Below are 20018 nucleotides of genomic sequence, written 5' to 3' on the forward strand. Positions count from 1 at the left end.
TCCCCTATACAATCTGAAGGCAAGATTCCTCTGAAAGGATATTCCCGATCTCAGTGGGACTTTCACGGCTAAAGACAGGCAAAATAAGCAAATAAGATAGCAACCCAGGTCCTCAGATTTCTGTATGGACACGTTTCCAGCGAACAAATGAAAGCTGAATATATTAAAACCACATTTCTGTATTTTATTTCCCTCCCAGTTGCTTCCTCCTCTGAAACCCCCTTCACAGTTACTGCTGAGAGCAGGTTTAGTGTCAGCCTCACATTTAGCCCAGCCTGTTGGAGTCCTGTCTTCCCTCTCAGACCCTGTAGCGGCAGACGTGTTCATCATCCCCGCCGACAGCACAGAGTATGGAGAGTAATGGTCCTGCTGCTCCCTCTGTCTGCCTCCTGTTACAGATTCATCATAATCACTGCTGCTCTCGGCTGCGGACACCTCGCTCATACATCTTACACCTATCCTCTGCATATTCCGAAGACTGGCTGCAACAAGCCTGGAGTCTCATTGAGGCAAATGGGGATTGCATAGATTTTATTTAAGAAGAAAAGAAAACAACAAAAAGTGCAGTCACATACAGGTTCAGGCAAGCATATTTTTATTGGATTCCTGCTTGTACCTCAACTTTGCGCAATTGAATTTTTTTTACTTATTCATTTTTTTATGTCTATAGTGAAATCTACAAAATGCATTAGAAGCAGAAGAGTTTGTTGTGGAGAGAAATTAATTAGATATTTTCTACTACTTGGGGCACGTCCACCCAGCTTTTGCACATTCCCTCATGGGACTAATACTATGGAGCAGGCTTATAGTGTGATTAGTCAAAGTCAAGTCAAAGTCAACGTTCCGTTCACCACCAAGCACTTACAGAGAGACAATTGAAATTACGACACTCTCAATCCCTCGATGCAAACGGTTAAGTAGGTAATAGCTAAAGCAAAATTTGTACACAACATAAGCAGAAGTAGGTGTTTTCTGTCCTTGAGGACCACTGGAGTGGACCACAGTTTGTGAATTCAAGTGGAAGCAGAGGGAGTGAGGTCAGCGAACCTTAAACTCCAGAGCAAGCAATAAATGGTACTGCATAAAGAACCTTTCCACCTACTGTAAACAGTGCACTCAAAGCGCTTTTCCTTCAAGGTACCACTCACCCATTTACCCATACTGGTTATATGCGCTGTCATCTGAGCCACTGTCACCTTTGCTGCTGTTGGTGTTGGTGTTGATGTTGTTTCATAGGTCACAGTGAGAGGTCTCTGTAGTGGAAAAACTCTGAAGCAGGGGAAAAGTAGAAGAGCGAGTAGAACAAAGCTACGTTTCCACATACTATGCATTTATCCCGCCCTGTTTGGCCACTGTACGCAGTATGTTTTTTTCACATGATGTTTCCATAGCAAAAGGACCGCAGTTGTTGTGGGCGCTGCTCTCCAGACGCACACGCTGGAGGAAAACAGAAAGGCTCAAAGTTTTGTGAGCCGCAATCAGAACAATGTGGACAGATTGTGCCTTTTTGTGGGATTTATGGAGTTATTCAGAGATGCCAAGGCAAATAATAGAGGAAAGAAGCAGCTAAAAAATGACAATGAAGGTAGGCTACGTGCTAGTATTATGCAAATAGCAGCTAAAGTTGTGCTAACAGCGGCTAAATGCTGTCATCAAAATAAACTGTTTCAACAGCACTTTGATCCATCCATCCATCCATCCATCCATCCATCCATTTTCTTCCACTTGTCCGTTTCCGGGCCTCCCATTGCAACAGCCCTAATGACTCCTCCTGCAGGTGGTAGGTCCACAGATGGGCCATGGGAGACCCTACCAGGGGCACAAAGCCCCCGACAACATAGCTCCCAGGATCATTCGGGTGCTCAAACCCCTCCACCACGTTAAGGTGGCAGTTCCAGGAGGGGCAGCGGTTTGATGTTGTGAAATATTAAATCTCATATGACCTGCCTGTTTCGGTGAGGGCTGTCCTCTCTCCTCTGGTCAATCAAAGGCCAGCAGTCTGTTCACACCATGTTATTATCAGTTCAGCGCGTTTTCGCCATGGCCTGAGCGAACACTGTCCCAAAACTTCCCCGGAGGTCCTTGTCTGTACAGTGGGGATACTCTCCTAACAGGGTAGACTAGGCGAGGCTATATACTGGAGGGCCTCACTAGGCAATGCCTGGAAGGTCGGAGCAAACCTATAAGATGAGATAATGCCTGGATTATTTTATCTTTCAAATATGTCCTTGTATAAAAAAAATACTTGTATATCAATCAGTCTGTCAATAATACAAAGTCAGCTTTTCACACAACTGCACCAACAAGACATCAAACATCACAAGGCTTTTTTTTTGTTTTTAGTTCAAACAACAACTGAAGACAAAGACTTTCTTACACCATGACCATAACTGAACTTTAGTCTACCCTTTAGTGAAGCAGACAGTGTTTGATGCCAAAAAATAGTCTGGATGTGTTATGACTTCTTATCAATCATTCATACGGTGCTGCTCTCGTTACTCGCCCTGATGTGAGAAGTTGTCATCTCTACTCCATCAACAACCTGAAGTCGCGCTCTCGAAAACCACCAAAATGTTTTATTAAAAGAAAAGTGTTGCAGAAAATGTGCCTTGCTTCGAGTAGCACAATTTATTGGAAGTAGGTCTGTTAAAGGTGACATTTCATGCAAACTTGACTTTTGTGTGCTTCCATTGTTAACTCATCAAATAAGACCTGGAGTTGAATTTAGCTTCATTCGGGTTCAGCTTCATAGTTGTTTTCTGTAATCTCTTCTTTTCCAATCTGTATTTTCTTTATTTTGTTGTATCGTGGAGTGAACACAAAACTGTCCTGCACATTTTTAAAGCCCACAGTCCCATTACTGGATCAGCTCTGAGCAGCTCTTCACTCAAGATGTGTTCATCACGGCACCAACAATTTGCTTGCATGCCGTTAGCTGACAGTGAAAGCTTGTATTTACTGTTTAGTTCCCACTACTGCCTGCAGAGGGTGCTCCGGGCCAAATCAAAATCCTGATCAGCCCAGTCTCGGAAAAATATAAATGGGTTTCTATGAACTTACCCTTACACAAACTCAAAACTGCTCAAATATTCAGAATTTAAGCCATTTACCGTACACACATGTTTTGCGGGGAGCATTTGATACAATGCCGACAAAGGAGGAGTGCAGGTTGTTGTGGAGTGCATTTTTCTTCATGCTCTGACTGATCTTTAGCTGAGGGGATCAGAGCGGCGACACTGTACCATTGTTATGCTAATGCCGCGGCTGATTTGCATCTAAATACTCAGGCTTTCCAATCATTAGCCGAATGAAAGCTACGAGGAAGAAACCAGAGCATATTGATTTGCAGTAATGATAAAACATGCGCTTTTACTGTTAGCGCCGGCCTCTTATTGGGAAATGCAGAATAATGAACAACGCAGTTTACCAAGACGCATGACTTGGCTATAATATCGACCAAATATAATACAATTCAGTCTGAGTAATTACTGGGATGAAAAGCAGAATATTGTTTGACAAAAATAATTGTATTGTCTATGTTCAATATTGTTATTAATATGATGATAAATATGTCAAAGTTATGGGGATCACATACTAGATGTAATCTTAGATGGAGGGTGAGTAGAGGTGACCCCCCCTCCAAGAACCGCCACCTTAACGCGGTGGAGGGGTTTGAGCGCCTGAATGATCCTGGGAGCCATAAGGGGCTGGTGCAATGTGATTTGGGCAGCTCCAACGGCTGCCCCCACGACCCGGAAACGGAAAAGTGAAAGAAAATGGATGGATGGATGGATGGATGGATGGATGGATGGATGGATGGATGGATGGATGGATAGATGGATGGATGGAGTAGAGGTGACCAGGCTGTTGCTCCCAGGTTTTGGAATGATCCTCTGGGTGGCCTCTTTGCGACTCTGTTGACACATTCAAGATCAAACTTAAGACCCATTTATTGGTTCAGGCTTTTAATTAGCTACTCTTGGGCTGATGTGAGTTTTATGTTGTCTTGGCCTTTTATATTGTGTGTAATTTCTGCTTTTTAAACTGTGTTGTGAAGCACTTTCTGGCTTTGGTCCGTGAAAAGTGCTATACAAATAAAGATTGCTTACTTACTAATTGACCTGATCATTAAAGTGATAGTCTGTGAGGCTGTTTTCACACATGTTGGCGCGCCTTGCGGGCTGACCCGAGACTGTCCTAGTTTCCACTGGATTTACTTTAAAGTTAGTTCAGTCGAATTCTCATGCGATCGCTCCAAACGCGGCACCATCAGCCACGTAACAACGATCAGCTGAACTAACTCCCATGACAGCGGGCATCAACCTGTCGCACTCCTCGGATGCTACGCTCAGCCAGTGTTTAGATCAGCCTAAAGAGCTGCGGTTGGATTCACACTGACCCAAAAGGGCCGCTCTGGGGTCGAAAGCCCCTTTAGGTTGAGCTAACTGAATTTTTAATGTTTTTAACTAGATAGATTGCATGTAATTGACCGCCTGGGCCTGCAATTTGACATAGTGTATGAAATATTCAATTATGCTATTTTTTCCTGTCCCTTTGCTGAGCTCAGATGCTAAAAAGAATCCCCGTTGCCATCACTTTGACCAATGAGACAAGCTTTCCTGTCAACCGGCCTTTCAGGTCCAATCGCAAGGGGAGGGGGAGGGAGTTTGATCCTTTACTTTACTTTTAAAATCTCTCTCTCCTCATTTTGTAATCTTACAGAATATCACTTACATTGTTTGGGATTTGGCCAGTGATCATGCCGTATTAAAGGGATATTTCAGGATTTTGGACATAGGGCCTAATTTCCTTGTTATCCAGAGCTTTGCTGATTTCTGGAGATATTTTTTTTTGTAATTCATGCAGTTCTTATATTTGAAGAGTTACGTGGCGCTAGGCTAGTGCAAGGCTATCACATTTCTATGGTATCAGCTAGCCTGCATTAAAAACAGTCAGACGCACTCCACAGTGCACCTGAGGCAAATCACTTATAACGCCTCAAAACAATATAAATGTCTCTGTCGATGGAATAATTTTTGGAATATAACTGACCTTGCATCACAAGAATGATCACATTTTGAGGGACTACTTTCTACTTATACAACCACGAAGCTGATGCTGCTCAAATATAAGTTCTTTTAAACGCAAAATGGTTCAAATTACTCTACTCATTACTCTGCATGAATCACAAAAAAAATATCTCCAGAAATCAACAACACTCTGGATAACTAGAAAATTAGGTCAAAAATCCTGAAATATCCCTTTCAGTCCTTTTAACTGGAAGACATTACAAATATTGTGTTTCATTATTGTTGTGGACACCATTTTAATCAAATTATTTTACCCTAGTGATGACATTGAAGACAATGAACTTTGTGCCAGTTTTTGTTTCATGTTGTTTTGGCCCAGTAATGACAAATAAATCAAAGAGCAAAGTTACCACCACAGAATCATCTCAATTTCACGCCACTGTATGTGCGCTCTTTATAACGCTGAACTCACATGAGCGTATTATCACACAGCTCAATCTGGCTCTTGAAACGCATTGGCTGTTGGCCTCCCAATGTTTCTTGGGCACATTCTTGGACTGTGACAGCAGCAAGACGATGAAAAGATGTTAGTTATTTTGAAAGATCCTTCGGTTTCCATTAGCGTCGGTCTCTACACACAGGCATGCCATCCCTTGTGCGCTGAAGGTTTACTGAGAAAAACGTGCATTTGTTCAGAAAATATTCAAACAAGAAACATGCTCTTAAGGGTTATTCTCATAAGATGTGGGCATAGAAATTCATTGCAGTGCCAACACATTTGACCGCACCAAAACACATAACTTGAATACATAGATTTATAGCTTTCAAATCAAACCATCTCTGCCCACTGTTACATTCCTGAACTTTAGCTTTTTACTGTAATGTTAGCAATACAAGGAGAAATGGACCATTTTGTAAACAATGTAAAAGACTAATGATCCCAACCAAGGATGGCGTCCCTCTGAGCTTGTGATCAAACTTATGTGAGAAAATGCAAATTCAGCCTCAGCACATCTGACAATAATTCAAAAGTCTTTGCATATCCATAACAATGCTCCAGGCGAGTTTGCTCAAGTTTAACGTTATTAGCATTACACCTGCGCACCATTTCACCATATCATGTTTGTGCTCTGTCGTTTCAAATTCAGCCACTTTTCAAACAAAACCAACGATATTGTTTCATGTCAGTAATGGTTAAAATGATTTGGTGTAACAGCAAATGAGAGCTTTACTGTGCGAAACAGTAAACGCAGATGAGTGAATGAAACCTGCACAGCAAACACCGACAGTAGGTTAATAATAAATAAGGAATTTGGAGGAGTACCGAGAGTAATACAGTATTTAAACCTCATGTTTGGCTACGCACGGGTTATACAAAGCTGGATTAGAGGGTTAGCAAGGTAACTTCAGGGTTAACCTTGGTTTTGCCGTCCTACAAAGCTTGATAACTTTATAGCAGGGTAGATCTCCATGGTAACATGCCCTGCTCTGGGCCAGGTTTAGATCCCATTTTGATTAGAAGACGGCTCTTTTTTAACCAATCAGAGAAGATAGTCCTCTGCTTTGTCACCCATCATGGCAAGTTTGCAGACTCCCCTCCCGAGCTCTGACGAGGCATGTTCCTAAAAAAGGGCATTAGGGCGGGATCTTCACTGTAGACTCGGCCCGCTGCTCCAATGCAAACAGTCCGGCTCTCATTAGCGCGAGATTACGAAAACCAGCATGGTCTCTTTAATTGTAACTAACCCAGCGTTATCACAGGAGGAATATCTAGCTCTAGATAGTTCCAAAAAAATTGGGACCAGGCTTTAAAGTTGTTTTTGACGTTTCTAAAGTCCAATGCTTTCCAATGGGAGACTAGCGGCCAAATGGCATATGGAGGTACTATAGCAATGGCGGCCCCTAGTGTCATTGTCAAAAAGCAGAGCAGCCAGCGGCCATTGGTTGTAACATTTACTATTATGTGACTACATGAAAAAGGCTTATCTCATACTGTAATGCGAGTGTTGCTTTTCAGTTGTAATACAGTTTTACAAATGTTAGCATACTCCTTATGTGCTGCTTGTTTCAGGTTTGTGTCGTTCTGTATAATACTGTATATTTGTCCTGAGTTTAGTGATATATTTTGATATTCAGATGAAATGCATCTGTTTCTCTTCTGTGATTGGTCGCTGACTCTTCCTGTTTCACATGAACGCACACACAAATCCTCAGAGAAACCCAGGGTAGCTAAACCACCTGATAACGGGCTTTGTAGTACCACTTATCTTTGTCTAGAGGAACTAATCCGGGACAAGTTCAACCAGCTTTGTACTACTGCCCTCCTCTGTAGAAGAAGATTTTTAAAACACCCAAAGTGATGCTATAATTGCTTCGATTTGATGCTATTTACCGGGTGAAATGTTACGCAGTAAGGCTTGTATTCAGCCTACACACCCTCTGATAAGTTTCTCATGTTTTTCTTGTATCTTGTGTGTTGCAGGTGTATCAAAAGTCCTTCCTGGCATCTTACCTCATCTATAATCTCTTCACAAGGTGAGCACAGATGTTCTATTTAATATCAAGGAAAAATATTACATGAAATTCATTCTGTTACCATCCAAATGAGCAAACCTTGTAGGACACATTTCTTGCTTGATTACAGTGGGATATAAACAGGGTGTATTCTTATTTATAGTGCATTGTATGTTGTTTGAGTTAGATTAAAGGTCCCCGGTTCCACTGAACAACCATCCAACTTGTTCATATTTTCTTGCCATCTGCATATTTTATATTAAGCAGCAAAACAGAGAAAAGGACTTTGCTCATCAAATACTTATTGCAGGTGCGTAGGAGACGAGGGAGTAAAAACCCTGCACACTGCCCGACTTGCAAAATGTTTTTAATTTTCGAAGGATATCCTGTATTAAGAACTGCCTCGACAATCGAGTTTCCACTGTGAGGTTAATTTAAGATGAATATTCTGTCTTAAACTGAGCTGTGATCTGTTTGCCAATGTTCTCTGTGTTGCCGCGGGTCAGAGAGGTGCGCGAGCTAAACCCTCCCGAAGTGTCCGACTCTGTGCTGCAGTTTGCCTCGTGGGGCGTTCAAGGACAGCAGCTGGTAAGTACTTCACTGACACATAATTAAGTGAAAGGCGATGCAAGTACTCCAAAAGAGTGGTGGGCTATATTTTACTGTCCTCGTTTTGAAAGAGTAACATGGATTTATGTTTTGAAATGTAAAATGATTTTATGAATCCTTTAGAGCAGTGGTTTTCAAGCTTTTCACAACAATTCCCACCTCATAATATTTGACGTTCCAAGTCCCACCAGGCCTAATGACCAGATCAGGGCCATAAACGGACACAATCATTTCTAAACCAGTAAAAAAGTGTTGCACAACCGGAAGTGAACGAACCCATACCGAACCTAATCATACAGTATATCATGTAAACCTCTTTTCTTTTATGAATATGAATCAATATAACATTTGAAAGTGTCATTCAGTTAGTTTAGTGTCAAAAAGTCCTTGGCACAGCAGCCCCTAGAAATGTTTGTGAAATCCTGTGAAGAGGCAGGACTGAGAACAACGCGAGCTCCTCCAGAGGAGACTGTTATGTGAACTTTAGGTCCTCGACATTTGGACAGAATTGCTTCTCTGTCAAAGCTGCAGGGATGTGGAACTCTGTGCCGATGACTTTTCGAGAGTGTAGCTTTGCAGTTTAAATTTAACTTGAAGAAACGGCTGAAAGACAGACAGATTTGTGATCACCAGCACAAACCTGGTAACCGGGGCGACAGAGGGTCAGTGGTTCGGATCCCGCACGTGCACACAGTCATTGTGTCCTTGGGCAAGACACTTCACCCTCTTTGCCTCCAGTGTCTGACACTGGTGTATGAATGAGAGAGTGAACGGGTGAGTGCTTTAGTGCCTAAAGCAGGTACAAAGGCTACAATCCGGTGTGGCTTGTTTACATGCACTGTCTCGACCAAATAAACCAATAAATAAATAAATAAATGTGACCATTTATTTATTTATTGAGCAGTGGTATTTTTCTTAAATTGTAAGTAATACGTAAATAATGAATCAAGTTACTGTACCTATTGTATTTGGACTGATTTTGGCGCCTGTCTATGAACTAAAATTGCCTTATAACAATGCTGAACATTTATTCAAATTCCATCCAAATTACTACCATCTAAGTCTCATATTTGTTCTCATATTTAAGGTCAAAGGTGTTCGAATTAGTTGTAAAAGACTGAATAAAACATAACACAAAGGCATTTTAATTAAATTAAAGCAATTAGTCTCAACTCCAGTAAGACATTAACACTGACCCAGCTGTAGCTTTGAGATACATTGTTATTTTGTGATGTGAGTGGAAAAACAGCCTTGTAGGATTACAACATTATTCCTATCCGCGCAGACAGAAGCAGTAATTAACCATTTAACGACATATTTATCTGCTTTGCTCACCATCTCTCCTTCCTCTGTGTGAAGTGGGTCCTCGAGCTGTGTGTCAGAAGCCTCCATTAGTCACAATGTTATCACAAGTGGAATACTTTATTTTTACACACCATCCTCCCCGTAGTCCATTAGTCTTTTACATATGCGATTTGCACAAGCAGCTCTGTCTACAAAGTGGTCCCAGCTCAAAATAAATCTCAGAGAAATGCAAATGCGCAGAGTGAGGAAGACATTTTTCAGCATCGAATCAAACCGTGTGGGATGCTGGACAGTTAACAAATGATATTTAGCAAATAAAAACATTAATTCTATGCCATGCGAGAGCTGAGTTATTTCCTGTTGTTTCACAACGTGGGTAAAACTCAAGACGCAAACACAAGTAGTAGCAAGTGAAGAAGTTCAAATGAGTGTAAGTACATGGGCTACTAACGCTATCCTATATTATGCAAATGTATTAATAAACATTATGACCAATTAGGCTTATCTAATCAACTACTTCCTCTATTCTGGCAGTGAATTCATTACTTAGGGCAGAGTTTCCCAAAACTTTAATGATGTTAGTTTGATAGTTGGCTTAAAGGGACTATACAGGGTTTAAACATTTTATTTTTAAACTATACAGAGTTTAAAAATGTTGCATCCCCCCACATGTTCCAGCAATGTCCTAACATGTAGAATGAGCCCAGACCTGTTCACCACAACTGCCTCTAAAATCCTGCCCTGTCACTGAAAAAGTTAAGTAGGGTCTCAAGTGCTGTCATGCACGAGCTTAAAATAGAAGCTGCAGTTACACATGTGACCTTAGGTGGCAGTAGTGAGCATAAAATGTCCAACTTGCATCCAGTCCCTTTAGTTTCCCCAAAATATGCTGTTTTCAATCAAAAATACATCAACTCCCACGACCCGACAAAGGTTCATGACCTCCACTTTGGGAACCACAGACTTAGGGGGACCACATGTCCTCGATTACCTTTGGACAGTCCCAGTTTTGAGTCCTTTGACCCATGTCCCCCATTCAATGCGACATAACAAGTGTGTCCTAGTTTTTAGTTGGAAAATCTGGTCACTACTACAACTACAACTACTTTTGTATTGAATTAAAAAGAAACAGCATTAAAAAAAAATCTCAAATTACCAGTGTGAAAGTATAAAGACAGAAGTGTGGCTGACTACTGCCCTTGCTTTTTGTGCAGTTGTACGTATTTGAGAACAACATTTACTACCAGACAGACGTCCAGAGCAGCTCCTGGAGACTCACTTCATCAGGACAGGATGGGATTATCTTCAACGGGATCGGGGACTGGCTCTATGAGGGTGAGCGTGGGACTTCAGAAAGTAACTTCATGTGCACATCATTTCACTGATGACTTTGTGGTTGATTCCTGTTTCATAGTGGAAGTCCTGAAAAGCCCTGTGGCCCACTGGTGGTCTCCCGATGGATCCAAGCTGGCCTATCTGACCCTCAACGACACGCAGGTCCCAAACATGCTGCTGCCGCGCTTCACCGGCGCTCTATACCCAAAAGGAGAGGAGTACCCCTATCCCAAGGTATGAAAAGACTTAACCCCTTAACTCCCACCTGAACCGAGCACATTTTCTCCAGTTTGGCTTGACCCCAGTCCAAAAGCTTCTGGAAAAAAGCTGTGAAAAAGCAACAAAACTGAGACAAAAACAATGATGGAAATGTGACAAAAAAGTGAGAAAACATTGACAAAAAAGTTACGAAAAATGGATGAAAAAGTGGCAAAAATGTCACAAAAATGTCACAAGAAATTGACAAAAAATTGACAAAAATGGACAAAAAATACAAAAATGTGACCAAAAAAATTACAAAAATTTGATAAAAATTACAAAAAAATAACAAAAATAGACAAAAAAATACAAAAATGTGACAAAAAAAATGACAAAAATGTGAGGAAAAAATGACAAAAAATGACAAAAAAGTTACAAAAATGAGTTGAATACCCAACAAAAAAGTAATGGAAAAAAATCTGATAACGTGAGGAAAAAGATCCTCTCGGTTCAGGCGGGAGTTAAGAGGTTAAAAAGACTTTGATCGGCAAAAGGTCTACTATTACAGTATATCCATTTTCTAAAGAACTCGGCACATGACATCTATTCTTTATCAGACAAATGTCCCTGATCAAATAGAATATATATAAAACGTGGTTGTTGTAATTACCCTTTATATACTCTATAAATAAACTGTATGCATATTTAAAGGGTATGCAATTTATGTATTTTTATATTTAATAAACAAATCCCCAAATATGAGGTAAATATGTTCAAATCAACAATTGTTTTTGCAACTGCATCGTCATTCACTTTCTTTTTTCTGAAGACGACAGTCTGATCAGAGAAGCAGAATGACCCCCACATTAAATTGTGATATTTTGACATACATTTAAAAATAAAGGTCCAGACCTGAAAAAAGTTAATGCTAATATAATAAGTCATACATGGTGCCAATTTGGTGCCACTACAGTGAAAACTATAGAAGCTATTGTAGAGTAATGTTCACAAATTGTTAGACTTTGACATACATTTCAAAATAAAGATCCAAAAAATAAAGGTTGTAGTAAGTTGCTAGTATGATAATTGGTCACTAGCGTAAATTTGGTGCCACTACAGCAAACAATGTAGAAGAGTAATATCCATTAATTGTTTTATTTTGGTTTGGCATGGATTTCGAAATAAAGGTCTAGACCTGAAAAATAAATGTTGTAAGTTGCTGATATATAATTGACTGGTGCCAATTTAGTGTCACTACAGTGATCAATGCAGTGAAAGCTATAGAAGCTATTAAAGAGTAATATCCATAAATTCTCCTATTTTGATTTCAATAGATTTCAAGAAGATTTTGAAGATTATCACGTTTTTGTTTCTCTTTTTTATTACTCAAGTCAGAGTACAGATACTTCACTTTAAAATGACTCAAGTAGAAGTAAGTACTGTATGAAAAAAACTACTTGCAAGATTACAGTGACTTCAAAAGGTTACTCAAGTACATGTAATTAAGTAAACATAATTGAGTATTACCCTCCTCTGCCTCATATACAGTTTGAGGCAACACAAGGTCTGTAATAGTTTTAGTGCATCATACAAACATTACTTTTAAAACCTTGAGAAGCACATAAAACGTAATATTTAAGACATGGCAAATTGTGAATATATGTATGTATTACTTCCCAAAATCATTGCAACTTTGCGGTGAAATGTGTGTGAAAGCACGCACGTAACAGCTTTTAAAACCTGATTCCTGTTGCGTATGTGGATGTGGCGTGACGCTGACACAGAACCCGCTGCTCGCTCGTCGCCCTCCTGTGCAGATGAAGTATAGGCAGTAAAGAGCTGATAATGGCTGGAGCAGAGGTTAGCCTCATTTGTCAGAGTTGTCAGAGCGACCCACACATCTGAGTGGGAGGGGTCAGTGACAGGAAGACAATTAGTGAAATATTACACCGGCCTGTCTCCTCTAATGAACCACAATGTACACGAGTTTATTCTGTCCACAGAAAGGGCAAGTGTTGTATGGACAACATAGTGGATTTGTGGAAAATAAAGGTGCTTTAAGAGTGTACTTTCCATTCACTGTTGAATTAAACCTTGAGGCAGACTAGAAGAGATGTGAGCTGCACGACTACAATTCATTCATGCTGTATGAATACTTATGCAAGCCCCACTTTTCACTTTTCTATTTTTTGAAAAATAACAGAATCATGTATCATTTCGCTTTCACTTCACAGTTGTCGGTTACTTGTGTGTGAACGTTCAGTAAAAAAATCTAAATAAAATCTTTATGTTTAGGGTTGTAAACATGACAAAATGTGCAAAGGTTCAAGGTGTATGAATACTTTCGAGAGGCTCTGTATGTTGCGGGTGCCTACGCCGTAAGAAACCTGAATGCCAAGAAAAAATTGGGCTGAGTGCCGTATTTGACCCTCCAAATCAATATCAAATATCCATACATTATTCTTGTTCGCAAGGCCTCGTATAGGTCACTCATTACCGGCGATACCAAAGCTCCTATAGAAGCAAACATGTTCATTCTGATGTCTTCGCTATGTATAGGGTTAATTAGCTGCATTCATGACAAAGGTCGAGGCCTAAGAAAAACATTAATTCCCCCTGAGGCTGCTGCTCTCTCCTTCCAATATCCTTGTGCCCTTCGTTAGAGCCTGTCCTTGGTTTGTTGTGCCTCTGTGCAGTTTGACATGGGTATAAATAGGAAACGAGAAGCGTATGTTGCCCGGAGCACATTGTTTCAAATGGAAGAATCGTAATTATCATCGCTGTGGAGTCGGACTGTGTGGGTGGAGTTTGGAAAGAGCAACAGACACAATAACCTCATGACAACTCATTATCGCGTTTTTTTGTTTGTAAATGTGACTTTGATGGGCTGAGGTTATTTGCTAAATGCGTAAGGTTATATTGTAAAGTTCCCACCGTTTTTAGAAGTTTGGATGAGAAGGAAACTCAGGTTCACGTTGCTTAGGCTCTGATAATTGCTTTGCTTTGTACTTTGAGCAAATGTGGGTGGCTGGAATACAGAGCTTTGCAATTATAGATGTGTGGAATGCTATATTTGAAAAGGTATACATGACGCTGAAAAATAACACAGGGGTTCTAATGGAAGGACCTGTTTCCCTATGAGTTAGAAGTGGTGTCCTGTGAAAAAAATGTGAATAGCTCAAGATTATGTGTCAGGTAGCGAGTTACTGGTGGACAGTCACAGCTTGCCTGGCTCTGCCATACTATTCCCTGTCCATTCCAAGCAGAGAAGTTAGTCTGGTAACGGAGCAACTGGAGCAGTTTGAATGGGCGGGCCTAACGAGCACATGTTGTCAGTGAAATAAACCAATCAGGAATTAGCGGACGTGACGACAGCTGTAGTCCAATTCACACAATATTGTTAGAGAATTAACAATGGTGTTTGAGAAGATGGATGAAAAGTAGGCAGCATTCTGGATGTATATATACATGAGATGTTTATTTGCCATCAGTGCGGGACCCGGAGACATGAACTCGAGACATTGCGCTAGTCCTACCATCAGAGTGTCATTCTAATACACAAGCAAACATTCAGTGGCTGAGAGTGGGCGCCTGAGCACCACAGTCAAGGCTATGACAGAGATAGTTCGACTGTACAGGTTCACCCACGGATAGTATGACTTTACAGCTTGACCCAGTACGATAAAAAACGATTTAATGATATCCTCTAATGATCTGAATATAAACTGGCAAGACTGTGATAGTCGTGTGCAATCAGTCACTTGTTGAAGAAGATCTTTATTTATATAGCCCCTTTCACAAACATGGTCACAAAGCACTTTACATGAGAGCATTTTACTTTCACTCCATACTCGGTGGTGGTAGGCTACATTAGTAGCTTCAGTTTCTCCTGGGGGAGACTGACAGAAGCGCTGTCACGACTGCACACATCTGCACCAACGGTCCCTCTGACCACCTCCATGCATTCACTCACACGCATCATTCATCTTGGCCTATTGTACATGTTTTTAGTAGTAGGGGAAACCAGAGTACCCGGAGGAAACCAACACGGGGGAAGCATGCAAACTCCACACAGAAAGGCCCCGTCCACTGCCCTACCGTGCCCTACCGTGCCGGCCGTGTATGTCCAGACCCATCTTCAGAAATGAAGTGGGTGTGGTTTACCAGTCAAAGTCACAGCATCATGTTAAAAATATTGCGTCAGGAGCAAAGACTTCACTGGAGGAAACTTCTGTGCTCATCATGTGCTCATCAAGCTAAAGGCTAACAGTGATTAAAAAAAAAAGATTTTAAACAAGCTTGCCCAAAAATAATTGACCTGTCTTTAGTGTATATACTTTTACATTTTTGTGGGTTTTCACCAAACGTCAGACTGACATTTGATTTGGAAGCACGACTTTTGCTTTTTTTTCTCCAGTTCATTCAGGCAAAAGTATCGTATTGTAATAGTTGACTTTTCTCCTTTTTCTCCAGATGGGTCAGCCCAACCCAACAGTGTCTTTGAATGTAGTGACTCTTGATGGCAGCTCCAGAACCACAGAGCTGGGACCTCCTGAGAGCTTTCTAAAGAGGTACAGAACGAGAAAACTCACTAAATGTCAAGCAAATGGCTGCAGGTCTATATTTTTCTAGCCCAGTAAATGCGATTTTTTTGCGATTCCCAGCGATTTCTACATTTCGATGGTGAGGTGGACGGGCAGTGAGAGAGTTGCGGTGCGCTGGGTGAACCGCGCTCAGAACATGTCCATCCTGAGTCTGTGCGAGGCGTCCACTGGGACCTGCACCAAGGTAACACACTCTCACCTCCATTACTCTGTCTGCACTGTCTACTGCATCTCCTCTTGAACGCGTCTCTGTGTCTGACGGTGTAAATCCTCCATCCCTGACGCTGCTCTCATGTCCTGGAATAGAAACATGTGGCGACGACGGAGAAGTGGCTCGACAGACAGGTGAGAGAAGACGGCCTTTTTTATATATAACGGGAAGGCATTAGTTACAGTCTCGCTGAGCAAAGCATGACAACATTTCTCTGGAAAGCTTTACACCAACTACTACTCATATCATAAAGCATCCAAACACTATCATTCCAAATATAAAACAGCATGGTTACAAAGGCTGAGGCACTTTTAGAATATACTGTTTGTATTGTGGCAGCAGTGTAACCAGCTGTTACCATCAGTTGTGGACAAAAGTGATCGCCCAGGGAAGGGAAGCATTTAGGACTACATTAAGGAGCTTTCACCAAATTTCAGTGTAGGCTCTCAGTCGTACAGGAGTTGTCTATCCTCAATGAAGGTTCATCTTCTGTACTCTGTAGTTTAAGTAAAGATCGTTTCGCCTCTCATCCAAAAGGCTTCGTCAGCAACACTAAAGTTTCGTCTCAGCCTGCAGACTAGATATAGACCACTAGGAGGCAGTGTTAATTTTGACAACATATTTTATTTTAGTTTTAGTCTTAATCTTTTGACTAAAATTAGTTTTAGTTTTAGTTTTAGTTTTAGTCGACGAAAATTGCATGTCAATTTAGTTGACTAAATTGAAGACTAATTTAGTCGACTTTGCATTTATAATATTCATTATAATCAGATTTAATCAAGGTCCTTGACTTCATGGGCTGCTTCCACATGAATAAAGCACAAACCTGTGTATTTGGCAGTGAATTTAAATGATATGAGGCTCTTTCAGACTGTCAAGAGATGTTTGGATGATTTTTGTCCCTCCTTTTCATTTTTATTTAGTCTTATTTTAGTCAACTAAAATATCTGGACATTTTAGTCATAGTTTTATAGTCTCATGAGAATTTTTAATTTAGTTTTAGTCCAATTTTAGTCGTCAAAAATATCACTTTGACTAAAATTAAGACTAAATATTTTAGTCGACGAAATTAACACTGCTAGGAGGAGTTTAGCTTGGCTCAGTCTCTCCCCTCTATGAATGGATACTCTCACCTATAGGTCAACATTTGTAACTACAACTTATAACTACAGAGATGTTTACCTACAGGTGAGAGTTGTTAATAGAGTGGGGGGACTGAGCTAGGCTTAACTCCTCCCAGTCGTCTATATATAGTCTGCGGACTGAACTGAAGCTTTAGTGTTGCTGACGAAGCTTTTTGGATGAGAGGGGAAACGTTCTACGCTTAACCTTCATTGAAGAAAAACTGAATCTTGAATTGAGATTGCCTTACATACAGTCCAAATGCTAACCAGCCATAATTCTTACCATGCTATGATTTATTTATATTTTGTTCAAACCTTTCTTGACAATGCTAAGATAAAGTACTAGATCTGAGCAGTGTTTATTTTGACAACATATTTTATTTTAGTTTTAGTCTTAGTCTTTTGACTAAAATGTAGTTTAATTTTAGTCGAGATTTAGTCAAAGAAAACTTTTCAATTTTAGTCTAGTTTTAGTCGACAAAAATTGCATGTTAATTTAGTCGACTAAATTTAAGACTAATTTAGTCGACTTTGCATTTATAATATTCATTATAATCATATTTAATCAAGGTTCTCGACTTCATGGAGCTGCTCCCACATGAACAAAGCTCAGAGCTGATCCTTTGGCAGAGAATTTAAATGATATGAGCCTCTTTCAGACGGTCAGAAGTTTGGATGATTTTTTGTCTCTCCTTTTCATTTTTATTTAGTCTTATTTTAGTCGACTAAAATATCTGGACATTTTCATTTCATAGTTTTAGTCTCATGAGAAACTTTTAATTTAGTTTTAGTCCTCAGCAAAAATATCACTTTGACTAAAATTAAGACAAAATATTTTAGTCGACGAAATTAACACTGGATCTGAGATTGAATGGCCGGTTGAAACCGCTGCGATTATTTGTTGACGTGTCATTATTACTGTAGTAATTGTCATTTTTTCTTAGAACGAGGAGCCAATGTTTTCAAAGGACTACTATACGTTTTATGTTACCATGCCAATAAAACATGGAGGACGTGGGACTTTCAGCCACATCACAAAGATCTCCAACCAGGTAAGCAGACCTACACTCTGTCCCTCAGTGTGCAACAAAGACATGCGCTTTATATTCAGAGTCTTGCAGAAACAGACTCATTTTTCCACTGTAGCCGCAATGAAAAATGATCACACGCATCGCTTGTCACCGCTGTTCCCTCTTTGAATCACTTTTTTTAATGCTGAAAACCTGCCAAACCAGGACTGAACCACGACTAACCCAAGACTAAATCTATGCTAAAGTGACCGCAGCAGACTGGGATCCTCACCCGTGTTAACTTGTTGTCTCACCTACATCTCATTAGAAGCCATTGTTTTGCTACAATCTGTGTTCTGGTATTGGTCATAATAATATGCTTGATTCTATTTTTTGTGCCTGTACATTTCTCCACGATGTCCCTGTTTGAACTTTTGCACTTAGAAAATTAACTGCCCTCTCTTGGTAATAAGACTGTTCCTCGCTACAGACGAGATGGCAATTAAGAATACATCAAAGCACATTAAAACGACTGGAGCCGCTGCATTACGGCACATTTCAAAGCTGCGTCTGTGTTTGAATGTGGAACTTTACATTACTTCTGTATTGCTTCTGAAATTGCTTCATAACAAAACTCATCTGTGCTGCGTTTTCAGTCCGATGGCGGAGATTTCAACATCCGGCACTTGACGTCTGGGAGCTGGGAGGTCACGGATATTGTGGCCTTTGATGAGACCTCAAATGCACTGTAAGCTAAAAGGGGAATGAAATGATTAAGCCTAGAGGCAGTAACCAAAGCTCCTTGTTTCTTAACAGGTATTACCTAAGCACTGAGAATGGAGCCATGCAAAGACAATTGTACAGGTAAACCACAAAATGTCGTTCCATTTTGCAAAATGAAAAGCATGATACTTGAGAATACTGTTCATGTGTGAGGGAATCTGGAGAAATGGCCAATTAAATACATAGTTATCTATAAGCTATATTGATGAATTCACTTTTGAGAGCTTTTTACCATGTGACAATGTTGCTTCCTATTTCAAAACATACTCGGAGCTGCGTTTTGATCCACTCTTTTCGCATCTTTGAGTTATCTTTGAACATTCCCCAGAGGCTATTCTTAGCAGCACCCAAAAAACTCCTCCTGCTTTCCTCGCCTCTCGATCTCTTGCTAATCCTTTCATCGCAAAGTAGAAACCCTGGTCATGAGAAGCCATCTTTTTTTCCCCTCTCTCTCTTTAATGAGAGAGATCGATTGAAAATCAAGAAGTGAAACTACTTAATATTTGTTTTAGCTATAGATCAATGTTGCAATTTCTAGCCAACAAACTAACAAGTGATAAAGATGAGTTTGAGAGTATTACCAAACACCTGCATAGACAAAAGCTGCACTGACGCAAACAGAAAGGCCTCACATGACCCAGGAATCGAACTCTGGACCTTCTTGCTCGGAAATTAGTTTGTTAATCCCTCATTGATTATCGCACAGGCAGTAGTTGTAGTAGAAGTAGTAGTAATAAAGTGTTTTTGCTTTTGCAGAGTGTCCACAGTGGATCCCTATAACAGAGAGTGTCTGACCTGCTCCCTGTTTAAACCCCAGTGCTCCTTCTACACTGTGGTCCTGAGCCCGGACTACCAGCATGTTCTACTGCACTGCACAGGTAATCCAACTTTAGCCACTGATTTGCCCGTTCTACTGCATAACATGGATGGAGCTATAGTCTCTCTTTAATTTCAGGGGCTGTCATATCAAAAAATAAGCTAATGTTTTATTCTAACGTATGAAAGGTCAAATGTGAGCAGAATCAAATCCTACTTAAGCTTTGTTAATCCTGATTTCAAAGTTCAACTAAAATTACTTTTCATTTGTGGTGTATGTCAAATGTTGTGCCTCGATTTTACAGGTTTGTTCACAGGGTTTCCATGGTGCATAAAAAAAAAAAATGTTAATGTGTAAATGTCATTGAAATCATTATATTTGATTCAGACTGGCATTAAATCTAAATTTCTTTGATAAGAACAACATTTCTCGACTAATTTTGCTGCATCAAGCTCATCAGAAAATCCAACATTATGGT

The 20018-nt window shown here is 40.3% G+C and overlaps 1 protein-coding gene across 1 annotated transcript in view; it reads left to right on the top strand.

Annotated features, from left to right (window-relative positions):
* LOC306968111 (inactive dipeptidyl peptidase 10) overlaps window positions 1-20018 on the top strand; it is a 132968-nt gene that overhangs the window by 101788 nt on the left and 11162 nt on the right. Inside the window, exons 6-16 of the mRNA XM_079563410.1 lie at window positions 7513-7565; window positions 8051-8132; window positions 10673-10793; window positions 10873-11027; window positions 15465-15562; window positions 15656-15779; window positions 15902-15940; window positions 17875-17982; window positions 18597-18688; window positions 18757-18804; window positions 19480-19601. Coding sequence (XP_079419536.1) covers window positions 7513-7565; window positions 8051-8132; window positions 10673-10793; window positions 10873-11027; window positions 15465-15562; window positions 15656-15779; window positions 15902-15940; window positions 17875-17982; window positions 18597-18688; window positions 18757-18804; window positions 19480-19601 — 1042 coding nt within the window. The remainder of the gene's footprint in view (window positions 1-7512; window positions 7566-8050; window positions 8133-10672; window positions 10794-10872; window positions 11028-15464; window positions 15563-15655; window positions 15780-15901; window positions 15941-17874; window positions 17983-18596; window positions 18689-18756; window positions 18805-19479; window positions 19602-20018) is intronic.

The sequence above is a fragment of the Gobius niger genome (assembly GCF_951799975.1).
Source record: "Gobius niger genome assembly, chromosome: 9".
NCBI lineage: Eukaryota > Metazoa > Chordata > Actinopteri > Gobiiformes > Gobiidae > Gobius > Gobius niger.